General features: G+C 48.3%; 1 protein-coding gene and 1 non-coding gene across 2 annotated transcripts; one reads left to right on the top strand and one right to left on the bottom strand.

Annotated features, from left to right (window-relative positions):
- Nucleotides 1-1,187: 1,187 nt before the first annotated feature.
- Nucleotides 1,188-1,259, bottom strand: TRNAS-GGA (transfer RNA serine (anticodon GGA)). Its single transcript has one exon. It is a non-coding gene; the product is annotated as a tRNA-Ser (tRNA).
- A 9,274-nt stretch (nucleotides 1,260-10,533) lies between these two features.
- On the top strand, nucleotides 10,534-11,771 carry LOC102271402 (protein S100-A7). The gene is made up of 2 exons (XM_005909568.3): nucleotides 10,534-10,674; nucleotides 11,607-11,771. Exons 1-2 carry the CDS (start codon nucleotides 10,534-10,536, stop codon nucleotides 11,769-11,771), a joined length of 306 nt encoding a protein of 101 aa, XP_005909630.1.
- The last annotated feature ends 11,637 nt before the right edge of the window (nucleotides 11,772-23,408 follow it).

The raw sequence follows: 23,408 nt of genomic DNA, 5'->3' as shown, positions 1-23,408 counted from the left end.
ATGGAGAAGCTCTATACAGTCAGCAAAAACAAGACCTAGAGCTGACTATGTCTCAGATCATCAGCTTCTTATTGCAAAATTCAGGCTTAAATTGAAGAAAGTTGGAAAAATCACTAGACCATTCAGGTATGACCTAAATCAAATCCTTTATGATTATACAGTGAAGGTAACAAATAGATTCAAGGGATTAGACCTGGTAGACAGAGTGCCTGAAGAACTTTGGACAGAAGTTAGTAACATTGTACAGGAGGCAGTGACCAAAATCATCCTAAAGGAAAAGAAATGCAAGAAGGCAAAGTGGTTGTCTGAGGAGGCCTTACAAATAGCTGAGGAAAGAAGAGAAGTGAAAAGCAAAGGAAAAAAGGAAAGGTGTACCCAACTGAATGCAGAGTTCTAGAGAACAGCAAGGAGAGAAAGGAAGGTCTTCTTCAATGAACAATGCAAAGAAATAGAGGAAAACAAAAGGATGAGAAAGACTAGAGATCTCTTCTAGAAAATCAGAGGGAAAATATAAAGGGAACATTTCATGCAAGGATGGGCATGATAAAGAACAAATGGTAAGGACCTAACAGAAGCAGAGAGATTAAGGAGAGGTAGCAAAAATACACAGAATAACTATACCAAAAAAAAAAAAAAAAGGTCTTAATGACCCTGATAACCACAATAGTGTGGTCACTCACCTAGAGCCAGATATCCTGGAATGTGAAGTCAAATGAGTCTTAGGAAACATTATTACTAACAAAGCTAGTGGAAGTGATGAAATTCCATCTGAGCTGTTTCAAATCCTAAAAGATGATGCTGTGAAACTGCTGCACTCTATCTGTCAGGAAATTTAGAAAACTCAGCAGTGGCCACAGGACTGGAAAAGATTAGTTCTCATTCCAGCCCAAAGAAAGGCAATGCCAAAAAAATGGTCAAATTACTGTATAATTTCACCCATTTCCCATGATAGCAAGGTTATGCTGAAAATCCTTCAAGCTAGGTTTCAGTAGTACATAAACTGAGGACTTTCAGATGTACAAGCTGGGTTTAGATAAGGTAGAGGAAAGTGAAAGTGAAAGTAAAGTCGCTCAGTCCTGTCCGACTCTTTGCGACCCCATGGACTGTAGCCTACCAGGCTCCTCCATCCATGGGATTCTCCAGGCAAGAGTACTGGAGTGGGTTGCCATATCCTTCTTCAGGGGATCTTCCCAACCCAGGGATTGAACCCAGGTCTCCTGCATTCCAGGCAGACGCTTTAACCTCTGAGCCACCAGGGAAGCCCAAGGTAGAGGAACCAAACATCAAATGGCCAGCATTCATTGGATCATAGTGAAAGCAAGGGAATTCCATAAAAACATCTGCTTCATTGACTGTGCTGAAGTCTATGACTGTGTGGATCACAACAAACTGTGGGAAATTCTTAAAGAGATGGGAATACCAGACCACCTTACCTGTCTCCTGAGAAACCTGTATGCCGGTAAAGAAGCAACAGTTAGAATCAGACATGGAACAACTGACAGGTTCAAAACTGGCAAAGGAGTACGTCAAGGCTGTTTATTGTCACTTGGCTAATTAACTTCTATGCAGAATACATTATGGGCTTCCCTGGTAGCTCAGCTCGTAAAGAATCCACCTGCAATGCAGGAAACCCCAATTCAATTCCTGGTCCGGAAGATACCCTGGAGAAGAGATAGGCTACCCACTCCAGTATTCTTGGGTTTCCCCAGTAGCTCAGAGGGTAAAGAATATGCCTGCAATGTGGGAAACCTAGGTTCGATCTCGGGGCTGGAAGATCCTCTGAAGGAAGGCATGGCAAACTACTCCAGTATTGTAACCTGGAGAATCCCCATGGACAGAGGAACCTGGCAGGCTACAGTCCATGGGGTCACAAAGAGTCAGACATGACTGAGCGCCTAAGCATAGCACAGAGTACATTATGCAAAATGCCAAGCGGGATGAATCACAGGCTGGAATCAAGATTACCAAGAACAGTACCAACAGCCTCAGAAATGCAGGTGATACCACTCTAATGGCAGAAAGTGAAGAGGAACTAAAGAACCTCTTGATGAGGGTGAAAGAGGAGAGTGAAAAGCTGGCTTGAAACTCAATATTTTATACATAGTAGTGTATATATCAGAGAAGGCAATGGCACCCCACTCCAGTACTCTTGCCTGGACAATCCCATGGATGGAGGAGGCTGGTGGGCTACAGTCCATGGGGTCGCTAAGAGTCGGACACGACTTAGTGACTTCACTTTCATTTTTCACTCTCATGCATTGGAGAAGGAAATGGCAACCCACTCCAGTGTTGAGAATCCCAGGGACAGGGGAGCCTGGTGGGCTGCCATCTATGGGGTCTCACAGAGTTGGACACGACTGAAGCGACTTAGCAACAGCAGTGTATATATGTCAACCCCAATTTCCCAATATATTTTACCTCCCCTCCTTACCACTTCGATATCCATAAGTTTTCTCTACATCTGGCTCTCTATTTCTGCTTTGTGAATAGTTCATCTGTGCCATTTTTCTAGATTCTGTATATAAGTGATATTATTACATGATATTTGTTTTTCTGTTTCTGACTTACTTCACTCTGTATAACAGGCTCTAGGTCTATCCACGTCTCTGCAAATGGCACTGTTTCATTCCTTTAAATGGATGAGTAATATTCTATTATATACACCAAATCTTCTTTACCCACTCCTCTGTTGATGGACATTTAGGTTGCTTCCAGTCCTAGCTGTTGTAAATTGTGCTGCAATGAACATTGTGGTACATATATCCTTTTGAATTACTTTCTCCAGGTATACGCCCAGGAGTGGGATTGCTGAGTCATATGATAATTCTATTTTTAGTTTTTTGAGGCACCTCCATGCTGTTCTCCATAGTGGCTGTACCAATTTACATTCCCACCAACAGTACAGGAGGATTCCCTTTTCTCAACATCCTCTCCAGGATTTGTTGTTTGTAGATTTTTTTACAGAAGCCATTCTCACCAGTGTAAGGTGATGCCTCTTTGTAGTCTTGATTTGCCTCACTATTAGTAATGTTGCTGAGCACTGAAGAGTTGATGCTTTTGAACTGTGGTGTTGGAGAAGACTCTTTAGAGTCCCTTGGACTGCAAGGAGATCCAACCAGTCCATCCTAAAGGAGATCAGTCCTGGGTGTTCATTGGTAGGACTGATGTTGAAGCTGAAACTCCAATACTTTGGCCACCTGATGCGAAGAGCTGACTCATTGGAAAAGACCTTGATGTTGGGAAAGATTTAAAGGCAGGAGAAGGGGTTGACAGAGGATGAGATGGTTGAATGGCATCACCGACTCAATGGACATGGGTTTGGGTGAACTCCAGGAGTTGGTGATGGACAGGGAGTTCTGGCGTGCTGCGGTTTATGCTGTCGCAATAGTCAGACACGACTGAATGACTGAACTGAACTGAATTAGTAATGTTGAGCATCTTTTCATGTGTTTGTTGGCTATCTTTATGTCTTCTTCGGAGAAATGTCTATTTAGATCTTCCACCCATTTTTTTTTTCCATTGGGTTGTTTGTTTTTTTGATATTGAGATACATGAGCTGTTTGTATATTTTGGAGATTAATCCCTCATCAGTTGCTTCATTTGTAAATATTTTCCCCCATCCTGAGGGTTGCTTTCATTTGTTTATGTTTTCCCTTGCTGTGCAAAAGCTTTTAAGGCCATTTTAACAATATTAATTCTTCCAATCCAAGAGCATGCAATATAATTCCATTTCTTTGAGTCGCCTTCAGTTTCCTTTATTAATGTTTTATAGTTCTCAGCATTTAAGTCTTTCACTTCCTTGGTGAGGTTTAGCCTTAAGTATTTTATTTTGGGTGTGGCAATTTTTAAACGTATTTTTTTTTTACATTTGTTTTCTGACATTTCATTATTGGTGTTAAGAAATGCAACCAATTAGACAGAACCAATCAGCTTTTACTCTATCCCATGCCACCCCAGCCCTATCCCCCAGAGTGAATGATTCAGAGGTCTGGGTTCCTTAGAGCTGAGAGATAATAGAAAGTATACATTGGTCTCTGCCCCCTGTTTCTTGCACAGAGCTCCTGAAACCCTTGCGATGGAAACATCTTTTGTTCTAATACTTGGTCTTTGATCATGACTCCTGACACAGGGCTCTTGAAACCCTTGTACTCTCCTGGGTGATGGGAGTGTCACTTTAAAGAAGTGACTCTGGGTGGGCTGCTCATTGAGGGTTGGTCACCGAAACGACCAAGCCATGATTAGAAGCTTGAAATTTTCAGTTCTTCCCTCATTCTCTTAAGAAGAGAGAAGTACTGAAAATGGAGTTAATGATCCATCATCCCAAGTGATGAAGACTCCATAAAATCCCAAAAATAAAGGATTTGGAGGGCTTCCAGGAGGTATAGGAGGGGCACAGCCAAAGAGGGCATGGACATGCCATTCTTCTGCTTCTATCCCCAAAACATGATTTTATGCAAAGCTTGGTGGTAAGCATTGGGAAAAGATTCAGTTCAGTTTAGTCACTCAGTCGTGTCCAACTCTTTGTGACCCCAGGAACCGCAGCAGGCCAGGCCTTCTTGTCCATCACCAACTCCCAGAGTCCACCCAAATCCCAGGTCCAATGAGTCAGTGATGTCATCCAACCATCCCATCCTCTGTCATCCCCTACTCCTCCTGCCTTCAATCTTTCCCAGCATCAGGGTCTTTTCCAATGAGTCAGCTCTTCCCATCAGGTGGCCAAAATATTGGAGTTTCAGCCTCAACATCAGTCCTTCCAATGAACACCCAGGACTGATCTCCTTTAGGATGGACTGGTTGGATCTCCTTGCAGTCCAAGGGATGCTCAAGAGTCTTCTCCAACACAACAGTTCAAAAGCATCAATTCTTCAGCGCTCAGCTTTCTTTATAGTCCAACTCTCACATCCATATATGACTGCTGGAAAAACCATAGCCTTGACTAGACAGACCTTTGTTGGTAAAGTAATAATGTCTTTGCTTTTTAATATGCTGTCTAGGTTGGTCATAACTTTTCTTCCAAGGAGTAAGCATCTTTTAATTTCATGGCTGCAGTCACCATCTGCAGTGATTTTGGAGTCCAGAAAAATAAAGCCTGACACTGTTTCCACTGTTTCCCCATCTATTTGCTGTGAAGTGATGGGACCAGATGCCATGATCTTAGCTTTCTGAATGTTGAGCTTTAAGCCAACTTTTTCACTCTCCTCTTTCACTTTCATCAAGAGGCTCTTTAGTTCTTCTTCACTTTCTGCCATAAGGGTGGTGTCATCTGCATATCTGAGGTTATTGATATTTCTCCCAGCAATCTTGATTCCAGCTTGTGCTTCATCCAGCCCAACATTTCTCATGCTGTACTCTGCATATAACTTAAATAAGTAGGGTGACAATATACAGCCTTGATGTACTCCTTTTCCTATTTGGAACCAGTCTGTTGTTCCATGTCCAGTTCTAACTGTTGCCTCCTGACCTGCATACAGGTTTCTCAAGAGTCAGGTCGGGTGGTCTGGTATTCCCATCTCTTTCAGAATTTTCCACAGTTTATTGTGATCCACACAGTCAAAGGCTTTGGCATAGTCAGTAAAGCAGAAATAGATGTTTTTCTGGAACTCTCTTGTTTTTTCCATGTTCCAGCGGATGTTGCCAATTTGATCTCTGGTTCCTCTATGTTTTCTAAAACCAGGTTGAACATCTGGAAGTTCATGGTTCACGTATTGTTGAAGCCTGGCTTGGAGAATTTTGAGCATTACTTTACTAGCGTGTGAGATGAGTGCAATTGTGCAGTAGTTTGAGCACTGTTTGGCGTTGCCTTTCTTTGGGATTGGAATGAAAACTGCCCTTTTCCAGTCCTGTGGCCACTGCTGAGTTTTCCAAATGTGCTGCCATATTGAGTGCAGCACTTTCACAGCATCCTCTTTTAGGATTTTAAATAGCTCAACTGGAATTCCATCACATCCACTAGCTTTGTTCGTAGTGATGCTTCCTAAGGCCCACTTGATTTCACATTCCAGGATGTCTGGCTTTAAGTGAGTGATCACACCATCGTGCTTATCTGGGTGGTGAAGATCTTTTTTGCACAGTTCTTCTGTGTATTCTTGCCACCTTTTCTTAATATCTTCTGCTTCTGTTAGGTCCATGAAGAGATTAGAGTATAAATAAATAAGAAGGATATAAATTAGAGTATAGATAAATTCAGAAGCTTTCACTACCAGAAGACACAGCTGCAAAAATTAAAATTTGCTGATTGGTGCTCACATGGAAACCAGCAAAGACATCCCAGCAACCCTGGAGAAACCTCATGTGACAACTGTGTGTGACAAGTCCTCAGTAGCACCACCAAGCAGAAGCTAAAGAAAGAGAAAATCAAATTTCTCCGCTCAGGGCAGGAATCTCCCACTGGGTCTATGATTGGCACCACCAGAATAGGAACAGTGCTGTCTGTAGATGAGAATCTCAGGGAGCCTTCTGGGAATGGACCCCACTTCCTCCCACTCTCCAGCTTCAGCCTAGATGTGCCAGGCTTACCTTTAAGAGACTAGGAAGCAGATCAGGAATGATCTTTGCAAATTTGAGTGGATTCTCCACCATGTCCCATATTTGAGCAGAAGTAACCCTAGGGTCACCCCTCAACACTGTCTGCATAGATGACCTAAGAGAAAGCAAATTCCTTTGGTTTTCAGGGTCACAGAATTAATAACAATAAATCCTCCCTACACACCCGTTCCACTCAAGATCTGGAAAGCTTTTCAGGAGGCGAGCACAGGCTCTGGGCTGCATTAGAGTTTCCAGGGTGGCAACTGAGAAGCAGTGTTGTGTCCTGATACCCTCCAGCGAGTGCCCCACCCACACTCCCTCCTTTCTTGCCCCTCCCCTAACTCCTTCTGGAAGCCCAGGTCAATGCTCAGCACAGCCCTAATGATCATAGACAGAGCGAGTGCCTATCTCTGATCACCATCTCACTGCCACCTCCCCAAAGTGTGTCGGCTGCTGGCAATGCTCCAAGGCTATTCAAAGGATGCCCCCAGCCAAGGTGTCCCTGGTTCCTCCACCTGACAAGTGATTTCTCCCACCTCAGAATTCCAACAGTCTTCCCCTGAACCTTTCTGATGATACCTCACTTGCTGGTTCCACCAGTGTCCGTGGAGTTCTCACCTAGCTCTGGGCATCGGGGCCAGTGAGAGTGAGACATGGACCAGACCTCAGTGAGTGCGGCCAGGGGACAGTGAGAAACCAACCCACATGCACAAGGACGTGGGGACCATGACTCTGCCTGGAGGCTTCCCGTGGGAAGTATCACTGAGCTGCAGGAGGTCTGGGGTCTCTGAGGTCTGGGGCCAGGGCCTCCCACCCTCTCCCTGCTTCCACCACCATCGCACTGTATATCCCCAACACAGGGTAGACTGGGTTACTCGTGTGCCCCCAGGAGATGGAGCAACACTCAAGTACCATCCACACCTGCAATATCTTTCTCTCTCTGCTCCCCCTACACGCACATCCAGAACAGAGTCTACAATCAAAATATAAGCAATACATAAGTATAAATAAACAGACAAACAAGAAAAATAACAAGTGGTTTTTTGTTTTCTTCTGCCACCAAAGTGGGATCTTTTAGGAAGCCTGGACTGTGCTGCCTCTGTGAGAAACCCTCAAGAGATGCCAGACATTGACCACCCGTTTGGGGTCTCCATTCCCTGCTATGACCTGTCCTAGTTGGTGGAAAGCTACTTGGGTGAATGAGATTGGTCCAAAAATTAGGTCCCATCCTAGCGTGACATCAGACCAGCTCAGCAGAGGCCCAGGGAGCCTGAGGACTACCCACCAGATGAACCAGGACACTCTTGTGTCATATGAGGAAATTCAGAAAGAGGGAGCAGGAAATTGATCAGTATCAGTGATTCATCAGCCCCTTTCCTCACCAAGCCTAGAGGGGCTCTGCTGACTACCCCATCTTGTTCCCACACCTAGCATTTCAACAGCAGGTTCAACACACCAGAGCCCGGGGCTTGCCTGCCAACTCCGAAGATATTGTTTAGCATGGAGGAAGGTCAAATGTCATGGAAGACGTGTAGGAATTCAGCATCAGAGACTTTGGGAGGAAACTTTGCCCAAGTCGTAGCCCCCAGGATCATTCCACGGCTGTCACCACCACTGGACCCAGACAGTGAGGTCTGAGTGGTCCAGGCGCCCCAGGAGCTGCGAGGGGAATTCAAGAGTGAGGAGGTGAACTCAGGACTCAGGTTCTGGCCCTGAGTGTTCCCTCAGCAGCAAGTGAGCAGGCTGAGCCCACTGCCCTCTCTGTGTTCCCTCGTCCGTCACCATGGGTCCTGACACCTGTCTCCCTCCCAGGATCCACCGAGGACTAGGTGTGAAGATGGCAGTGAGGTGGTGTGACTGTGAGTACCAGAAGGCAGGGCCTGAGGTGACACAACAAGTCTACTTAAAGCATTAAGACTAAGAATTGGACCAGATTTTCTGGGATCTGATCCTGACTGCTGTCTACTAGCGGTGTAGTCTTAGTTTATTTAAAGCCCTGATGCACGTATTTTCCACTCTTACATGGAGACAACAGATCTAGAGCCTAGTTGGTGAAGGACTAAAGAGAGAGCAAGAGCGGGTAGGTATGCTGAGCCCTGGAGTACCTTCAGTTCTCAGTAAGTGGCGGTGGGGTTATTGTTCTGAGACCGAGTTTGTAGAAGGACTGAATAAATAAAAATGGAGACCATGCAGCCTTCAGAGTCCAAAATTCCATCCACTTTAGGTCCAGAAACCCAGTTTTCTCTACTCTGTTCCCAGTCCTGTTGCAATACATCCCACCGGTTGCCCAGCCCCAGATCAAACAGGGGACAGAGAAGCCTCTAGGGAAAGATCCTGGGAGGTGCAGTGTGTCCTGGGGTTCTGCCGGGAAAGGCTGAGCACACCCTCCTGGGTGTGGCCCACCCACCTGAGTGGGGCAATGCTCCAGGAAGCAGAGAGCGAACACAGCCGCAGGGCTCCCAGCCCCGGGAAGCTCCCGGCTAAGCCTTATAAAGGGACCAGTCTCTGTCCAGTGAGCATCTCACTCGTCCTTCTCCTTGGTGACATCTCCTCTGATCAGGTAAGTCTGCTCCGGCCTATCTACCTTTTCTAGGAGGAGCCAGGAAGCAGCTCTGGGAGGGGATGCAGGAGCCTGTGGTCCAGTCCTGACTCTGCTGCCAACATGCTGAGGTCCCATCTGTGTGGCAAGATGACCAATACTCCCTGCTCCTCCACTGGCTCCTTGGTGATTCTCTTGTGGACACATGCCCAGTGGGAGCTGAGAACACTCCCCCTCCTCTTGCTTTCTTCCTTCTCTGGACTCACCTGATTACCAGGTCAAAAAACCCACCGACCTCACCCTTGAGGAGAGTGGGAGTCCCAGCCAAAGCCTTAACCCCAGGCTTGGGACCCCCACTCACCATTACTCTGGTGAGACGTCCTGCCCTGACCTGGGTAAGAGACTGATCAACCAGAGCTCCCCACCTCCTCCCAGCAGGAAAATGCTCAGGGACCATCTGCACGCAGGGCTTGGCTCTGGTCTTGGCCACGCTGACAGAAGCCTTGGGTGGGTCCTCTTACTGACAGAACAGTGGGCTCTTTCTCCTACATCAGAAGGCAGGGGGGTTTGTCTTTGATGTTGACATGAGTGATGCAGGGTCATGTCCTGGCTGCTTAGGAAAGTGGCATGGGGGGCTGCTCTGTCCAGGTTCTCTGACTGGGGTCCAGGGCAGCCTAGACCTCTGACTGCTGGGGGAAGAACCTGCTTAGGAAAGTCAGATGTTCTCTTTATTTTAATGAGGTCAAACCTTGGAGATGCAGATAGTGCCCAGTAACAGAAAATCGGAAGGACCCCGATCTCCAACCTTCCACCCAACAGCCTGGAGCTGGGGCAGCTATTTCTGTTCACTCCCAACCCCAGGCTGATTCTGATCCCCAGTCCCTCTTTCTCTCTCAGGGGTGGTCCAGGAAGGCCCCCACCAGGGCTCAGGACAGGACTGCATTTCTGTCCACTTATTGTAGAGCTTACTTTATGGTCCAGGTGGGTTTCTAGGGGATCTTCCTGAAGCAGCCCAGGAGGCTCAAACCAGATCAGAGGTGACACTGTCCTGCCCCCGTGACTCTGACCCTGATGCTGAACCTAGAGAAGATGGATTTGCTGCTGTTTGGGGTGTGGGGTCATCCAAAGGCTCTGGTTGCCAGGTCCCACCTCAGGCTCAGTCTTCTCACTGGGGCTGACCCCCCGTCTCTGCTTCCACACGCTGTGGTCCTCCCCACAGTGGAGTCTGCCAATCTCCTTCACCTACTCACACCCTGAGCTGTGGGGACCCAGCCCCAAGCTTGGTCACGCCCTCCTGCTGCTCAGCTACTCCTTCCACCATGCAGAGAAGCAGTTTCTTGTGCTCCAAATGAGCCATGCTTTTGCTGGCTGCTCAGTCCCCATCCAGGTGTCCTAACTTGGGGACCCTCCCCTGGGGGAAGGACACAAAAGGTCACTGACTCCTCTCTGGCAGCTCTTTTGAAGCCAAGATGAGCGGCTTTCAGCTTGAGCAGGCCATTACAGACTTGATCAACCTGTTTCACAAATACTCGGGATCCGATGACACCATCGAGAAGGAGGACCTGCTGCGGCTGATGAAGGAGAACTTCCCCAACTTCCTCAGTGCCTGTGTGAGTGGGGTTCTGGTCCCCCATGGTGACTGGGTCCTGGCATGACTGAGGACCCTTTCCTGGGTGACTTTGGACAAGTCCCTCTATTCTCTGATCCTCACTTTCTCATCTGCAAAAGGGCATCATGGAACTTCCTGTCCTGACCTATAACAGGGTGTAAAGAGATGATGTATGTGGCAAAGTAGAACAATGTGTGCATATAAGTAGTTGATGATAAGTTGTCAAAAAGCGCTACAGCTGGAGGGCAGTGACGGGTCCCCTCTCGCCTGTCCCAGCTTCTGTATGAGACTCAAACTCTTCTGCTCAGATCTTGAGAGGCTCTAGAGGCTCCCCTCAGGGTTCCTGAGATCAGAGGGAAGGTGACAGACATCCCATCACTGACAGAACTTACGACCATTTTATACAACAAAGAACTCATCCACCGACCTGATTTAACTGGACAATTCGATGAACTGAACTGACTACAAAAAGAAGAGGTTACTGGGGAAAGCAAGAAGAGGGAACTCAGAGCAAGTAAGACCTCATAGGTCAAAAGAAGAAGGGGTTGGCACGAGGCAGACAAGGGTAGGGCTTATTTTGAGTCCCTGAGCAGAACTTAGGTAGGTGGTCACCTGCAGGGAGTTGGGGGAAGTGGGGGGTGGTCTGGGGCTGGAGACTCCCCCCACCAGCACACTGATCAGGACAGCTCTGGGCAGAGCCTGCTCACCATGTCAGGCTTTCATCCAAGTTCACGTTTGGGGAAGGACTCTCCACTGAACTGCTGGGCAACGTCAGTGTCCCCACCTCATCCCACACCTCCCCTCCTCAATGCCATACCAGACACCTCTGTGCTGCGTTGGGTCCTCATTTCTCTGTCTCTACTTCTTCCTCTTCTCCCAACTCATCGCTTTTGTGGAGCTGAATTTGCCTGTTTTGATGTCTTTTGCCCACAGGAGAAAAGGGGCAGACAATACTTGTCCGATATCTTTGAGAAAAAGGACAAGAATAAGGACAAGAAGATTGACTTTTCTGAGTTCCTGTCCTTGCTGGCGGACATAGCCACAGACTACCACAACCACAGCCACGGAGCACAGCTCTGTTCTGGGGGAAATCAGTGAGCCCAGAGGCCTCCGGACAACCCAGGAAACAATAAAGTGTTGTCCCCCCAGATTCTGGCTTATTTCCTTTCTTTATGGGGGCGCCTATGTTGTCAAAACTGCTACTCCTTGTGAATATTTTCTGGAATTTCCACCAGGTGGATGGACCAAGAAGGTGCTAGCAGTGCGCCCTCTCATGGCCTCCAGCATCAGCGAGCATTTTTCTCGGCAGGGCCTCTTGTCCACCTCTGTCCCTGCTCCCTAACAAATGTAGCCAACATTCGGGGTCCCAGAGATGGAGGCCAGGACAAAGCATTCCAGCAGGCCCCAGACATGCTTTTCCTTGTGAAGGCAGGGCTCAGCATCTGGTGACCAAGAAACTGCAGTAAGCAGAAGCCAGTGTCTCCACACTGGGCCTCATGCCCCAATATTTTCCCGAGGGGCTGTGGAGACTGGCACCGATTTAAAAGGGTTTTCTTGCTGGGCGGGTGCGCTGGGGAGTTTGAGGACACAGGGCCATTTGTCGCTGTGAACAGGAGGCTCAGCAGTACCAAACGGTTGAATCTCCTGTCCTGTGGCCTGGGGTCCCTGGGCTGTGTCCTGGTCCCCGTGCAAGCCTTGGTGTGTTTTCGCCTATGTGAGCGTCCCTGTGGAAGTGAGAGTCACCCTGTTTGCTGAGCTGATTCTCAGCAGCTGTTTGCTACAAGCCAGGAGCTGTGTGTTTGGGGATAGCACATGGTGATGGATGCTCCAGGCAGAGGAGGGCTAGCTAGTCCAGGGGTCCAGACATCCCATGGGAGTCAAGTGAGGAGACAGGACTGCAGAAGGAGCCCAGTGGAGAAGCCTCTCAGGGAGGAGAAGGGGCGCTGTGCCGAGCGTGTACATGCCCGTCTCCTCTATCTGCCATGGGTAGGGGCATGTCATTACCCACTGGCCCTTTGAAGCCAGGCAAGGTTCTAGGGGCTGAGGATTTAGAAGCAAGTACAACACCGGGGCTTCCCAAACAGATCACTGGCACTCCTCAGAGTATCTCCAGGGCGCCATGAGGCAGAGTCAGTGCTTACCCCCTCCCCAGTGCCACTTACAGATCATGTCCCCTGCAGATTCAGCCAGCGTGCCCTCCTTGAGGGCACCTCTTCTGGCCCTATCACTCCCCACCCCGCCACCTCCGCCCACTCAGCCTCCCACTAACCTCTTATTCAGGCAAACCTTCTTCCTGGATGAATCAGGCAACCGTCTCCACATCCTTCTGCTCTCCCGCCAGCAGGTGACATGTAGGACAAGTTATTGTCTGCGTGGGTGACTGCTCAGCTTCCTTGACACCATTCCTTGAGCATTTCAATTTCCAGAACATCACCTCCTCTCTGCTTGAGGAACATCCTTTGCAGACTATTTTGCCAACATTCATAACCAATGAAAAATAAGAAAATAGGCTGATTCATGTCAATATATGGCAAAAACCACTACAATATTGTAAAGTAACTAGCCTCCAATTAAAATAGATAATTTAAAAAAATAAGAAAATAACAGTAATAAAAGTGATTAAAAATAACACTAGTAATCAGAACAAGGCAGGCAACAGTTTATTGACTCCTGAGAGGTCTTCATTGAGACCTCTGGGCTGAGCTGGGCCTGGCTAATCTCTGACCCTCAATACAGGGCTTCTAGCCATGGGACTGGCTGTGTAAATCTATGGCAACTGCAGCCTCACTCTAGAGAAACTCGGCAAAGCTGATCTTCTCATCTTGGTCTTGTCTTGTTTCTTAAAGAACTCTTCTAAGAAACCTGGCTCTAACAAACTCACAGACTTAGAGAACCAACTTATGATTGCCAGTTGGGAGGGGTGGAACGAAGGGATAGTTAGAGAGCTTGAGATGAACAGATACACACTTGCATATTTAGAATGCATAACGAACAAGGACCACCTACTACATAGCAGAGGGAACACTGCCCAATGTTAAGGGGCAGCCTGGATAGGAGAGAAGTTTGGCAGAGAATGGATACATATACACGTGTGGCTAAGTCCCTTCCATCCACCTGAAACTAGACAACATTGCTATTAGGCTACGCACGCATGCTGAGTCGCTTTAGTCACGTTCGACTCTGCGAGGCTATGGACTGTAGCCCACTAGGCTCCTCTGTCCTTGGGATTCTGCAGCAAGAGTACTGGAGTGGGTTGCCATACCCTCCTCCAGGGGATCTTCCCAACCCAAGGATCCACCCATGTCTCTTATGGCTCCTGCATTGATAGGTGGGTTTTTTACCACTAGTGCCACCTGGGAAACCCTGTTAATAGGATATATCCCAATACAAAATAAAAAGTTTAATTAAAAAAAAAGAAATCTGGCTCTTTCTTTACTGTGGGGAGAAGATATCAAACAAAGGAAAACTTGATTACAGCCCTGGCCTGGAGCGAGGCGGGAGGACGGCAGAGGCAAAGGGAGAATAAGCAGGGTGAGTGTGGGCTGCAGGGATGGGGTGGGAGCCCTGGCCCTTGGCTTTCCAGGGGCGGCTCTTCGGCTGTAATGACAGCACACACTGGACACCAGGAAGTTCTAGGGAGGGCCTGCCTGTGCTCCGGGATGCTCAACAGTCATTCTCCCTAGTCTGACACCCCTGGGATCGCAGTCTCCAAACTACCCTCGCTCACCACTATTCCCCTGTGTGTGTGTGTACGTTCTCGGACACTCAGTCGCGTCCAGCTCTTTTGCAACCCTATGGACTGTGGTCCCACCAGGCTCCTCTGTCCGTGGAGTTTTCCAGGCAAGAATACTGGCCTGGGTTGCCATTTCCTCCTCCAGGGGTTCTTCCCCACCCAGGGAATGAGCCCACAGCTCTTGCATCTCCTGCCCTGGCAGGTTCTTTACCACTTGCCACCTGGGGAGCCAGGTTCTATGGCCCAACCGGAGGAGCCCCTCCGGGCTCTGCTGGAGGTGAGGCTAATTTTCACCAAGGCCATGGGATGCAAGTGGAGACCAGAGGGTAATGGGGCATTTGCTCTTGGGATTTGTAGGCTAGTCCATCCTAAGTCCAGATCAAGACAGGCTGAGGCCAGAATAATGGTGAATAGCGGTCCCAGGACTGGGACAAGGGGGATGTTGCAAACATGGAGGTATGGGCTGTGAGCCCTCCAGTTCCTCTCTGAGCACCTTAAAAACACCGGAACCCAAAAAGCTAGGGGATACCACAAACTGCAGAGTAAGCAGAAAAAAGGCAGCAGAGGGTAGAGAAGGCTCTGGAAATCCTAGATTTGGGTCTATCCTCAGTTACCTGGGCTTCCTTGGTAGTTCAGATGATAAAGAATCTGCCTGCAATGCAGGAGACCCGGGTTCGACTACTAGGTCAGGAAGATCCCTTGGAGCAGGGATAGGCTACCCACTCCAGTATTCATGGGCTTCCCTGGTGGCTCAGATGGTAAAGACTCTGCCTACAATGCTGAAGACCTGGGTTGAGAAGATCCCCTGGAGGAGGGAATGGCAACCCACTCCAGTATTTTTGCCAGGAGATCCCCATGGACAGAGGAGCCTGGGGGGCTACAGTCCATGGGGTCACAAAGAGTCAGACACGACTGAGTGACTCAGCACTAAGCACTTGATTACCTACAAAGACATTTTCCCTAGAAGTTTGTGAATCTCTCTGGATGTCACAGAGCCACCAAAAGGATGTAGGAGGTTATCTATCTAGTCCAGCCCCTCAGTGCCCAGAAGAGCACATTGAGGCCTAGAGGGAGAAGAGGAATGACTCTTTCTGACTCCCCCAAGACTCTTGGCCCAGAGGGAGTGCCCTGGGCTGAGCAGGGAGCAAAGCTGGGGCCTCGTGCCTTCAACCTGTAAGAAGCAAAGCGGCATGGAGGAGTGAGAGCTCTGCTCCGAGGTGAAGGGTGATCCCTTCACAGTCCTCAGATTTGCACTTGTTCCATCAGTTGCCCAGGTGACACTGCTCTGGGTGGGGACTCACACTGGGGACTCAGGACTCAGCCCGACCCAGACCCCGCTCAGAGCCCTGTGGGGCTGGCCTGGCAGCTGGTGACAGAGGGAAGATGAGAGGGATGCTGTGCCTCAGGAAATAGAACATTTGGGGCTTTGCAGGTGGAACCAGAGTGTCTGATTATGTATCCAGTGCGTCACTAGACCAACTTTCATTAACTGCCAATCACGTAAGAGCTGCTGCCCTCAGTGACAGTTTACTCCATGCCGGATGGCGTGCTAAGAGCTTTAAATGCATCGCCTCACTTACTCCTCAGAAAAACCCTGTGTCACGGGTCTCAGTATCCCAGTTTACAGATGTGAGGCTGAGGGCTCAGTAAACCTCCCAGGAGTGCTTCCTGGTAAATGCCAAAGCCAGGGTGAAACCCAAGACTTGCAGACTCTGAAGGCCAGCTCCTAGGACAGCAGAAATCCTGAGTCTCTGTCCGTCTCTGGGATGAGCGAGGAGGGTCTCTGCCCTGGCTCTGCTCCACCGGAGCCCACCATCCAGGGCAGGTGTGTGCACAGACAGGTGGCCGGGAGAGCGACAGCAAAACCACCAGGGCCCTGACTCATCAAGGCCCTGGGAACCAACTCCACGGCCCAGGCAGTGGGGAGGGGCTTCTGTGATCCAGAGCCCTGGTTCTCCTGCTCCTGCTGATCACTGGCCACTCCCAAAGGGTCTGCTACAAAGGATGCACTTGTGCCTTCTGAGGAAAACCACTTTTACTGGAAACGTTTTGCCTAGCCAACGGCCCAGAAAGGCAACGAGGGTATTTATCCCATTTTACAGCTGAAGGGACCATGGTCCAGGAGGCAGGTTGGCTTGGCCGAAGTCACAGAGCTGGGAAGGGGCAGACTTGGGGTCAGACCCAGTGGTCCTGACTTCTGCTGAGCATCCCTGCTGCTCGGGCTCAGAGCCCTGGGGGTCTGAATCCTGCATGGAGGATGTTGTTACCTCCAGTCACCAAAGGGACCTGTGGGGGCTAGAACAGCAGCCTGCTGACTCACTGGGTTCACTCTGCTTGCTCTGCACTATGAATCACTGTCCGTGGAGTGAGGGGAGCCTGGGATATTCAGTGAGCACCCACCCCGGCACCCTCATGCTCCTCGGGGCTGCTTCTCACACCTCTCTGCAGAAGGGCCCATCCCTGAAGCCCACCCTGTTCCCCTGAAGCTGCTCCTCCCAGCTGTCAGGGTCCACCAGGAGCACCAGCACGCATGCATGCTCAGTCACTAAGTCATGTCCTACTTTGCAACCCCATGGACTATAATCCACCAGGCTCTTCTGTCCACGGGATTTTGGAATCCCATTTCAAGAATATTGGAGTGGGTTGCCATGCTCTCTTCCAGGGGATCTTCCTGACCCAGGGATCGAACCCGCATCTCCTGAGTCTCCTGCATTGGCAGGCAGGTTCTTTACCACTGAGGCACCAGGGAAGCCCCGAAGAGCACCAGAGGCCTCCCTAAGGCAGACGTTTTGGTTCTGCTTTTCCCCCAGCTTTCCCTCAACATGCACACACACACACACACACACACACACACACACACACAGCATGGACCCATATATATGCATCCACTGACTAAATCTGCACTTTACCTCTACATGGCCTGCCTGCCAGCCTCCTCCAGGCAGGCCCTCCTGTACCAGGTTTTCAAATGATTTTACCACTAGACACCTTCTGCAAACCAAATTGCTTCCAGTAACCAGAGATAGAAAATGGTAGAACAGACTTGTGGACACAGCAGAGGAAGGAGAGGGTGGACAAATTGAGAGAGTAGCATTGAAACCTATACATTACCATACATAAGATAGATCAGTCAGTCAGTTCTGTCACTCAGGCGTGTCCGACTCTTTCAACCCTGTGGACTGCAGCACACCAGGCTTCCCTGTCCTTCACTAACTCCTGGAGTTTATTCAAACTCATGTCCATCAAGTCAGTGATGCCATCCAACCATCTCATCCTCTGTTGTCCCCTTCTCCTCCTACCTTCAATCTTTCCCAGCATCAGGATCTTTTCCAATGAGCCAGTTTTTCCCATCAGGTGACCAAAGTATTGGAGTTTCAGCTTCAGCATCAGTCCTTCCAATGAATATTCAGGACTGATTTCCTTTAGAAGGGACTGGTTATATCCCCTGCAGTCCAAGGGACTCTCAAGGGACTCTTCTCCAACACCACAGAATTGATGCTTTCAATCTTTTCAGTTCTTTTGAACTGATGCTTATAAAGCACAGCCTTCTTCATAGTTCAACTCTCACTTCCATACATGACTACTGGAAAAACCATAGCTTTGACTAGACAGACCTTTGCTGGCAAAGTAATGTCTCTGCTTTTAACATGCTGTCTAGGTTGGTCATAGCTTTTCTTCCAAGGAGCATCTTTTAATTTCATGGCTGCAGTCACCATCTGCAGTGATTTTGGAGCCCCAAAACATAAAGTCTGTCACTGTTTCCATTGTTTCCCCATCTGTTTGCCAGATGCCATGATCTTAGTTTTCTGAATACTGAGTTTTAACCCAGCTCTTTCACCCTCCTCTTTCACTTTCATTAAGTTCCTCTTCACTTTCTGCCATAACGGAGATGTCATCTGAATATCTGAGATTATTGATATGGCAGTCTGGCAGTCTCGATTCCAGCTTGTGCTTCATCCAGCCTGGCATTTCGCATGATGTACTCTGCACATAAGTTAAATAAGCAGGGTGACAATATACAGCCTTGACGCACTCCTTTCCTGATTTGGAACCAATCTGTTTTTCCATGTCCAGTTCTGAACTGTTTCTTCTTGACCTGCCCCAGATTTGTCAGGAGGCAGGTAAGGTGGTCTGGTATGTCCATCACTTGAAGAATTTTCCACAATTTGTTGTGATCCACACAGTCAAAGGCTTTCTTGTAGTCAATAAAGCAGAAGTAGATGTTTTTCTGAAATTCTTTTGCTTTTTCAATGATCCAATGGATGTTAGCAATTTGATCTCTGGTTCCTCTGCCTTTTCTAAATCCAGCGTGAATATCTGGAAGTTCACAGCTCATGTACTGTTGAAGCCTGGTTTGGAGAATTTTGAGCATTACTTTGCTATCTTGTGCTGCTGAGTCGCTTCAGTCATGTCCGACTCTGTGTGACCCCATAGACGGCAGCCCACCAGGCTCCTCCGTCCCTGGGATTCTCCAGGCAAGAACACTGGAGTGGGTTGCCATTTCCTTCTCCAGTGCATGAAAGTGAAAAGTGAAAAGTTAAAGGGAAGTCGCTCAGTCGTGTCCGACTCTTAGTGACCCCATGGACTGCAGCCCACCTGGCTCCTCCGTCCATGGGATTTTCCGGGCACCAGTACTGGAGTGGGGTTCCATTGCCTTCTCCATGCTATCTTGTGAGATGAGTGCAATTGTGGGGTAGTCTGAACATTCTTTGGCATTGCCTTTCTTTGGGATTGGAATGAAAACTCACTTTTTCCAGTCCTGTGGCCACTGCTGAGTTTTCCAAATTTGCCAGCGTACTGAGTGTAGCACTTTCACAGTATTATTTTTTAGGATTTGAAATAGCTCAATTGGAATTCCATCACCTCCACTAGCTTTGTTTGTAGTGATGCTTCCTAAGGCCCACTTGACTTTGCATTCCAAGATGTCTGGCTCTAGGTGAGTAATCACATCATTGTGATTATCTGGGTCATGAAGATCTTTTCTGTAGAGTTCTTCTGTGTATTCTTGCCACCTCTTCTTAATATCTTCTTCTGTTAGGTCCATACCATTTCTGTCCTTTATCAAGCCCATCTTTGTGTGAAATGTTCCCTTGGTATCTCTTATTTTCTTGAAGAGATCTCTAGTCTTTCCCCTTCTATTGCTTTTTTCTATGTCTTTGCATTTATCATTGAAGAAGGCTTTCTTATCTCTCCTTGCTATTCTTTGGAAGTCTGCATTCAAATGGGTATATCTTTCCTTTTCTCCTTTGCCTTTTCCTTCTCTTCTTTTCTCATCTATTTGTAAGGCCTTCTCAGACAACTGTTTTGCCTTTTTGCATTTCTTTTTCTTGGGGATGGTCTTGATCCCTGTCTCCTGTACAATGTCATGAACCTCCATCCATAGTTCAGACACTCTATCAGATCTAATCCCTTGAATCTATTTCTCACTTCCACTGTATAATTGTAAGAGATTTGATTTTCATACCTGAATGGTCTAGTGGTTTTCCTTACTTTCTTCAATTTAAGTCTGAATTTGGCAATAAGGAGTTCATGATCTGAGCCACAGTCAACTCCTGGTCTTGTTTTTGCTGACTGTATAGAGATTCTCTATCTTTGGCTGCAAAGGATTTAATCAATCTGATTGTATCTCAGGCAGGGATTGCCCTGTCTAAGATGGCAGAGTAGAAAGATGTGCACTTATCTTCTCCTGTGAGAACTCCAAAATTACAACTTGCTGATGAACAACCGTTGACAGGAGAATGTTGAATCCCACCAAAAAAAGATGTCCCACATCCAAGGGCAAAGGAGAAGCCCCAGTAAGATGGTAGGAGGTGCAAAATCACATTTAGAATCAAACCCCATACCCACCAGAGATGCTCAGAGGGCTTGAACAAATCCTTGTGCACACCAGGAGACCCACAGAGACTGGGCCAGACTTGCCTTTGAGTGTTTGAGTGCCTCCTGTGGAGGTATGGGTCAGCAGTGGCCTGATACAGAGGCAGGGGCTCTGGGTACAGCCAAGCTGGGTATGGCATAAGCCCTTTTGTAGGAGGTCGCCATTAACCCCACCATAGAGCTACCAGAACTTACACAGGACTGGGGAACAGACTCTTGGAGGCACAAACAAAACCTTTCTGTGCATCAGGATCCAGGAGAAAGGAGCAATGACCCCACAAGAAACTGATCCAGACTTGTAAAATAGATAGCCAGTAGGAATTTGCTCTATGACTCAGGGAGCTCAACCTGGTGCTCTGTGACAACCTAGAGAGATGGAATGGGTTAGGGGTGGAGAGAGGCTCAAGAGGGAGGACACATATGTGTACCTATGACTGATTCATGTTGATGTATGGCAGCAACAAAAACAACATTGTAAGGCAAATATCTTGCAATTAAAAATAAGTTAAAAAAAAAAAAAAATAAGAGGGAAATCAACACATTCTCAGTTGAAGAAAAAACTAAGAATTCCTCCCCAGCAGAACTACCTAAAAAGAGCAGCTGAAGGAAGTTCTTAAAATAAAAAAAATAAAAAATAATGAATCTTGGAACATCAGGGAGAAATAAAAACACAATAACCAGAAAAAAAGAAAATTATAAAAAAGCAGAGGTGTTTGGGGGAGGGTTGGAAATGGGGCCAGCAGCTGCCTTCAAAGCACTTCCAATGGATCCTGGTTAATAGCATAAATTCTGGCCCCAGGTTGGCAGGACTTACCTTCTCTGTGCCTCAGTGTCTCACCAGTAAAGGGGGGTGGCAGTATGTGCCTCCTCGATTGTTTTGGAGGTTAAAGGAGTTAACTTAGACAAAGTGCTTTAGAGGGAGATGGACAGGTGGTGTCTGCTGTGCGTGCATGCTCAGCTGTGTCCGACTGTTTGTGACCACACGAGCTGTACCTCACTAGGCTTCTCTGTCCGTGGGATTTCCCAAGCAAGAATACTGGAACAGGTTGGCATTTCCTTCTTCAGGGGACCTTCCTGGCTCAGGGATCAAACCCACATTTCCTGCACTGGCAGGTGGATTCTTTACCACTGCACCATCTGGGAAGCCCAAGTATCTGCTGTACATGTTTGCTATTATTATTCTGTTTGCATTCAAGAAAGTAGACTGAACGATGTGCTGCAAAGGAGCTTCCAGGCCCAAGAAAGCCAGGATTGCCTCCTCTGGGGACAGTTTGCTGTTTGTTAGGGATGACCTGACAAAGGCGAACAAAAGGTGGGCCTCGCTGCCTCAGAATCAGACAATCTCTGATTTCCTTCATCCTCTGGAGCCCCTCATAGAATCAGACTGAATCGAAACAGAAGCTGAGCTCTCATCTTTGTTTTGCCTCTTCCCCCATCCTGTGCAGTTCCCTCATTTCCTGTCATGCTTCCCCTGAGAGTACTCCCCCAATAAACCACTTACACAAGAATCCCCATCTTATCTCTCTTTCTGGGAAATCTGGCCTAAGATGGTGGACTTACTCCAGATATACTGTCCTGGTAAGACAGAAAGGGTGAATGTAAGGCCCATGTCTAACCCCTCTATGCATCAGAAATGTGTGCAAAAAGAACAAGAAAGGAGGATAAATCTCATGGCAGCCTGATGAAAGCCTCAGTGGTGGGGAAGGTTGTCAAAGTGTGCAGAACAGTGGAGAAATGCTCTGAAAAAGGTGCTGGAGATGGGCACCAATGCTAACTCTGACCCTTGGTCTGAAGGGTTTGAAGGGCTTCCAACTGGAAAGAATTAGCAACCCCAGTGGAAAGGACATAGAAAATGGGCACTTTAGAGACAGGGGGCAGCCATTACAACATTTTTATTTCTGTATCTCCATTTCTTAGCACAGTACCTGGCTCAGAAATGAACATAGGAAACTGTCTGCTCCCAGCCAACCCTTGCATCTGGTGCATGGTTAGCACTGTTCCAAAATGACCATCCAAAACATTGACTGGAGCCAGCTAGACTTCTTACCAGTTTCATTTGTATTGAAAGGACTCCTCACACTACAGCAGGGACTGACTCATTTACCTTTGTCCCCACTTGGCCCAGCGGGGTATGTGGCTTTAGAAAACCATACTTGAGAGAAAGGTGACAAGTCTGCTCATTGCCCTCATGAAAGCAGACTAGGAAGCAAATGCCCACCTGGCCCCTGCAAGGTCTCAAATGCAAGTTCTGGTCTGTCCTTGGACACGGTCACCTAGATGGGTGCCCTACTTGGTTCCAGATGCAAAAAGCATGGGTGAATCTCCAGCTCCAGCAGACCAGAAGACCCAGCGCAGTCTCAGGGCCCTTTTTGGAGCAATCTGTGTATTCCCTCTTATGCATTCAACACAGCTGTTCCCCAGGTTTGGTTCATGTATTCAGCTGAGAGGGTGCAGGGATCTATGTTCTCAGCATTTGATCTTCTAAGTGGAAAAGCCAAAATAAAAACCCAGGGGGGGGTCCAAGTGTGGATCTTCTGACCTGCCCATGACAGCCAAGGGATCCTTGTCATGGAGCAAGGGGTTCCCTGCTCCATGTCCATGCCTGGGAGTACTAACAGCACCAGAGGTCCACACCCTGTAAATATAAGATGACCTCTGTGGTAACAGAACCCAGGGCAACTATGGGCAGATTAACAGCTGACTCTGGCAGTCATTAGTGTGAAAGTCTGGGTGCAGCAGACCTAGGTATGGCATAAGCCCTCTTGGAGGGGGTCACCATTAACCCCACCACAGAACCACCAGAACTTACACAGGACTGGGGAAACAGACTCTTGGAGGGCACAAACAGAACTGTTTACACACTAGGACCCAGGAGAAAGGAGTGGTGACCCCACAAGAGATTGACCCACATTTGCCTGTGAGTGTCCAGGAGTCTCTGGCAGAGGCGTGGGTTGACGGTGGCCTGCTGCAGGGTCAGGGGCACTGAGTGTGGCAGTGTGTGCACGGGACCTTTAGAAGGAGGGTGGGCGGCTGCGACCAGCGCATTTAGCGTGGGCAGCTGTGACCGGTGCATTTAGCGTGGCCCAGAGGAGCTACCCCACTCCGATGTCAGGGGCAGAAGCCAGAAG

This window comes from Bos mutus, chromosome 3, assembly GCF_027580195.1.
Source record: "Bos mutus isolate GX-2022 chromosome 3, NWIPB_WYAK_1.1, whole genome shotgun sequence".
Classification (NCBI taxonomy): Eukaryota; Metazoa; Chordata; class Mammalia; order Artiodactyla; family Bovidae; genus Bos; species Bos mutus.
This window is presented reverse-complemented; position numbering and strand designations above follow the sequence as displayed.

What these genes read in the sequence shown, in the direction of transcription:
- LOC102271402 (XM_005909568.3), top strand. Translation starts at nt 10,534, where the DNA reads ATGAGCGGCTTTCAGCTTGAGCAGGCCATTACAGACTTGATCAACCTG. An exon ending in CCAACTTCCTCAGTGCCTGT is followed by an intron (nt 10,675 to 11,606) that starts GTGAGTGGGGTT and finishes TTTTGCCCACAG; the next exon opens with GAGAAAAGGGGCAGACAATA.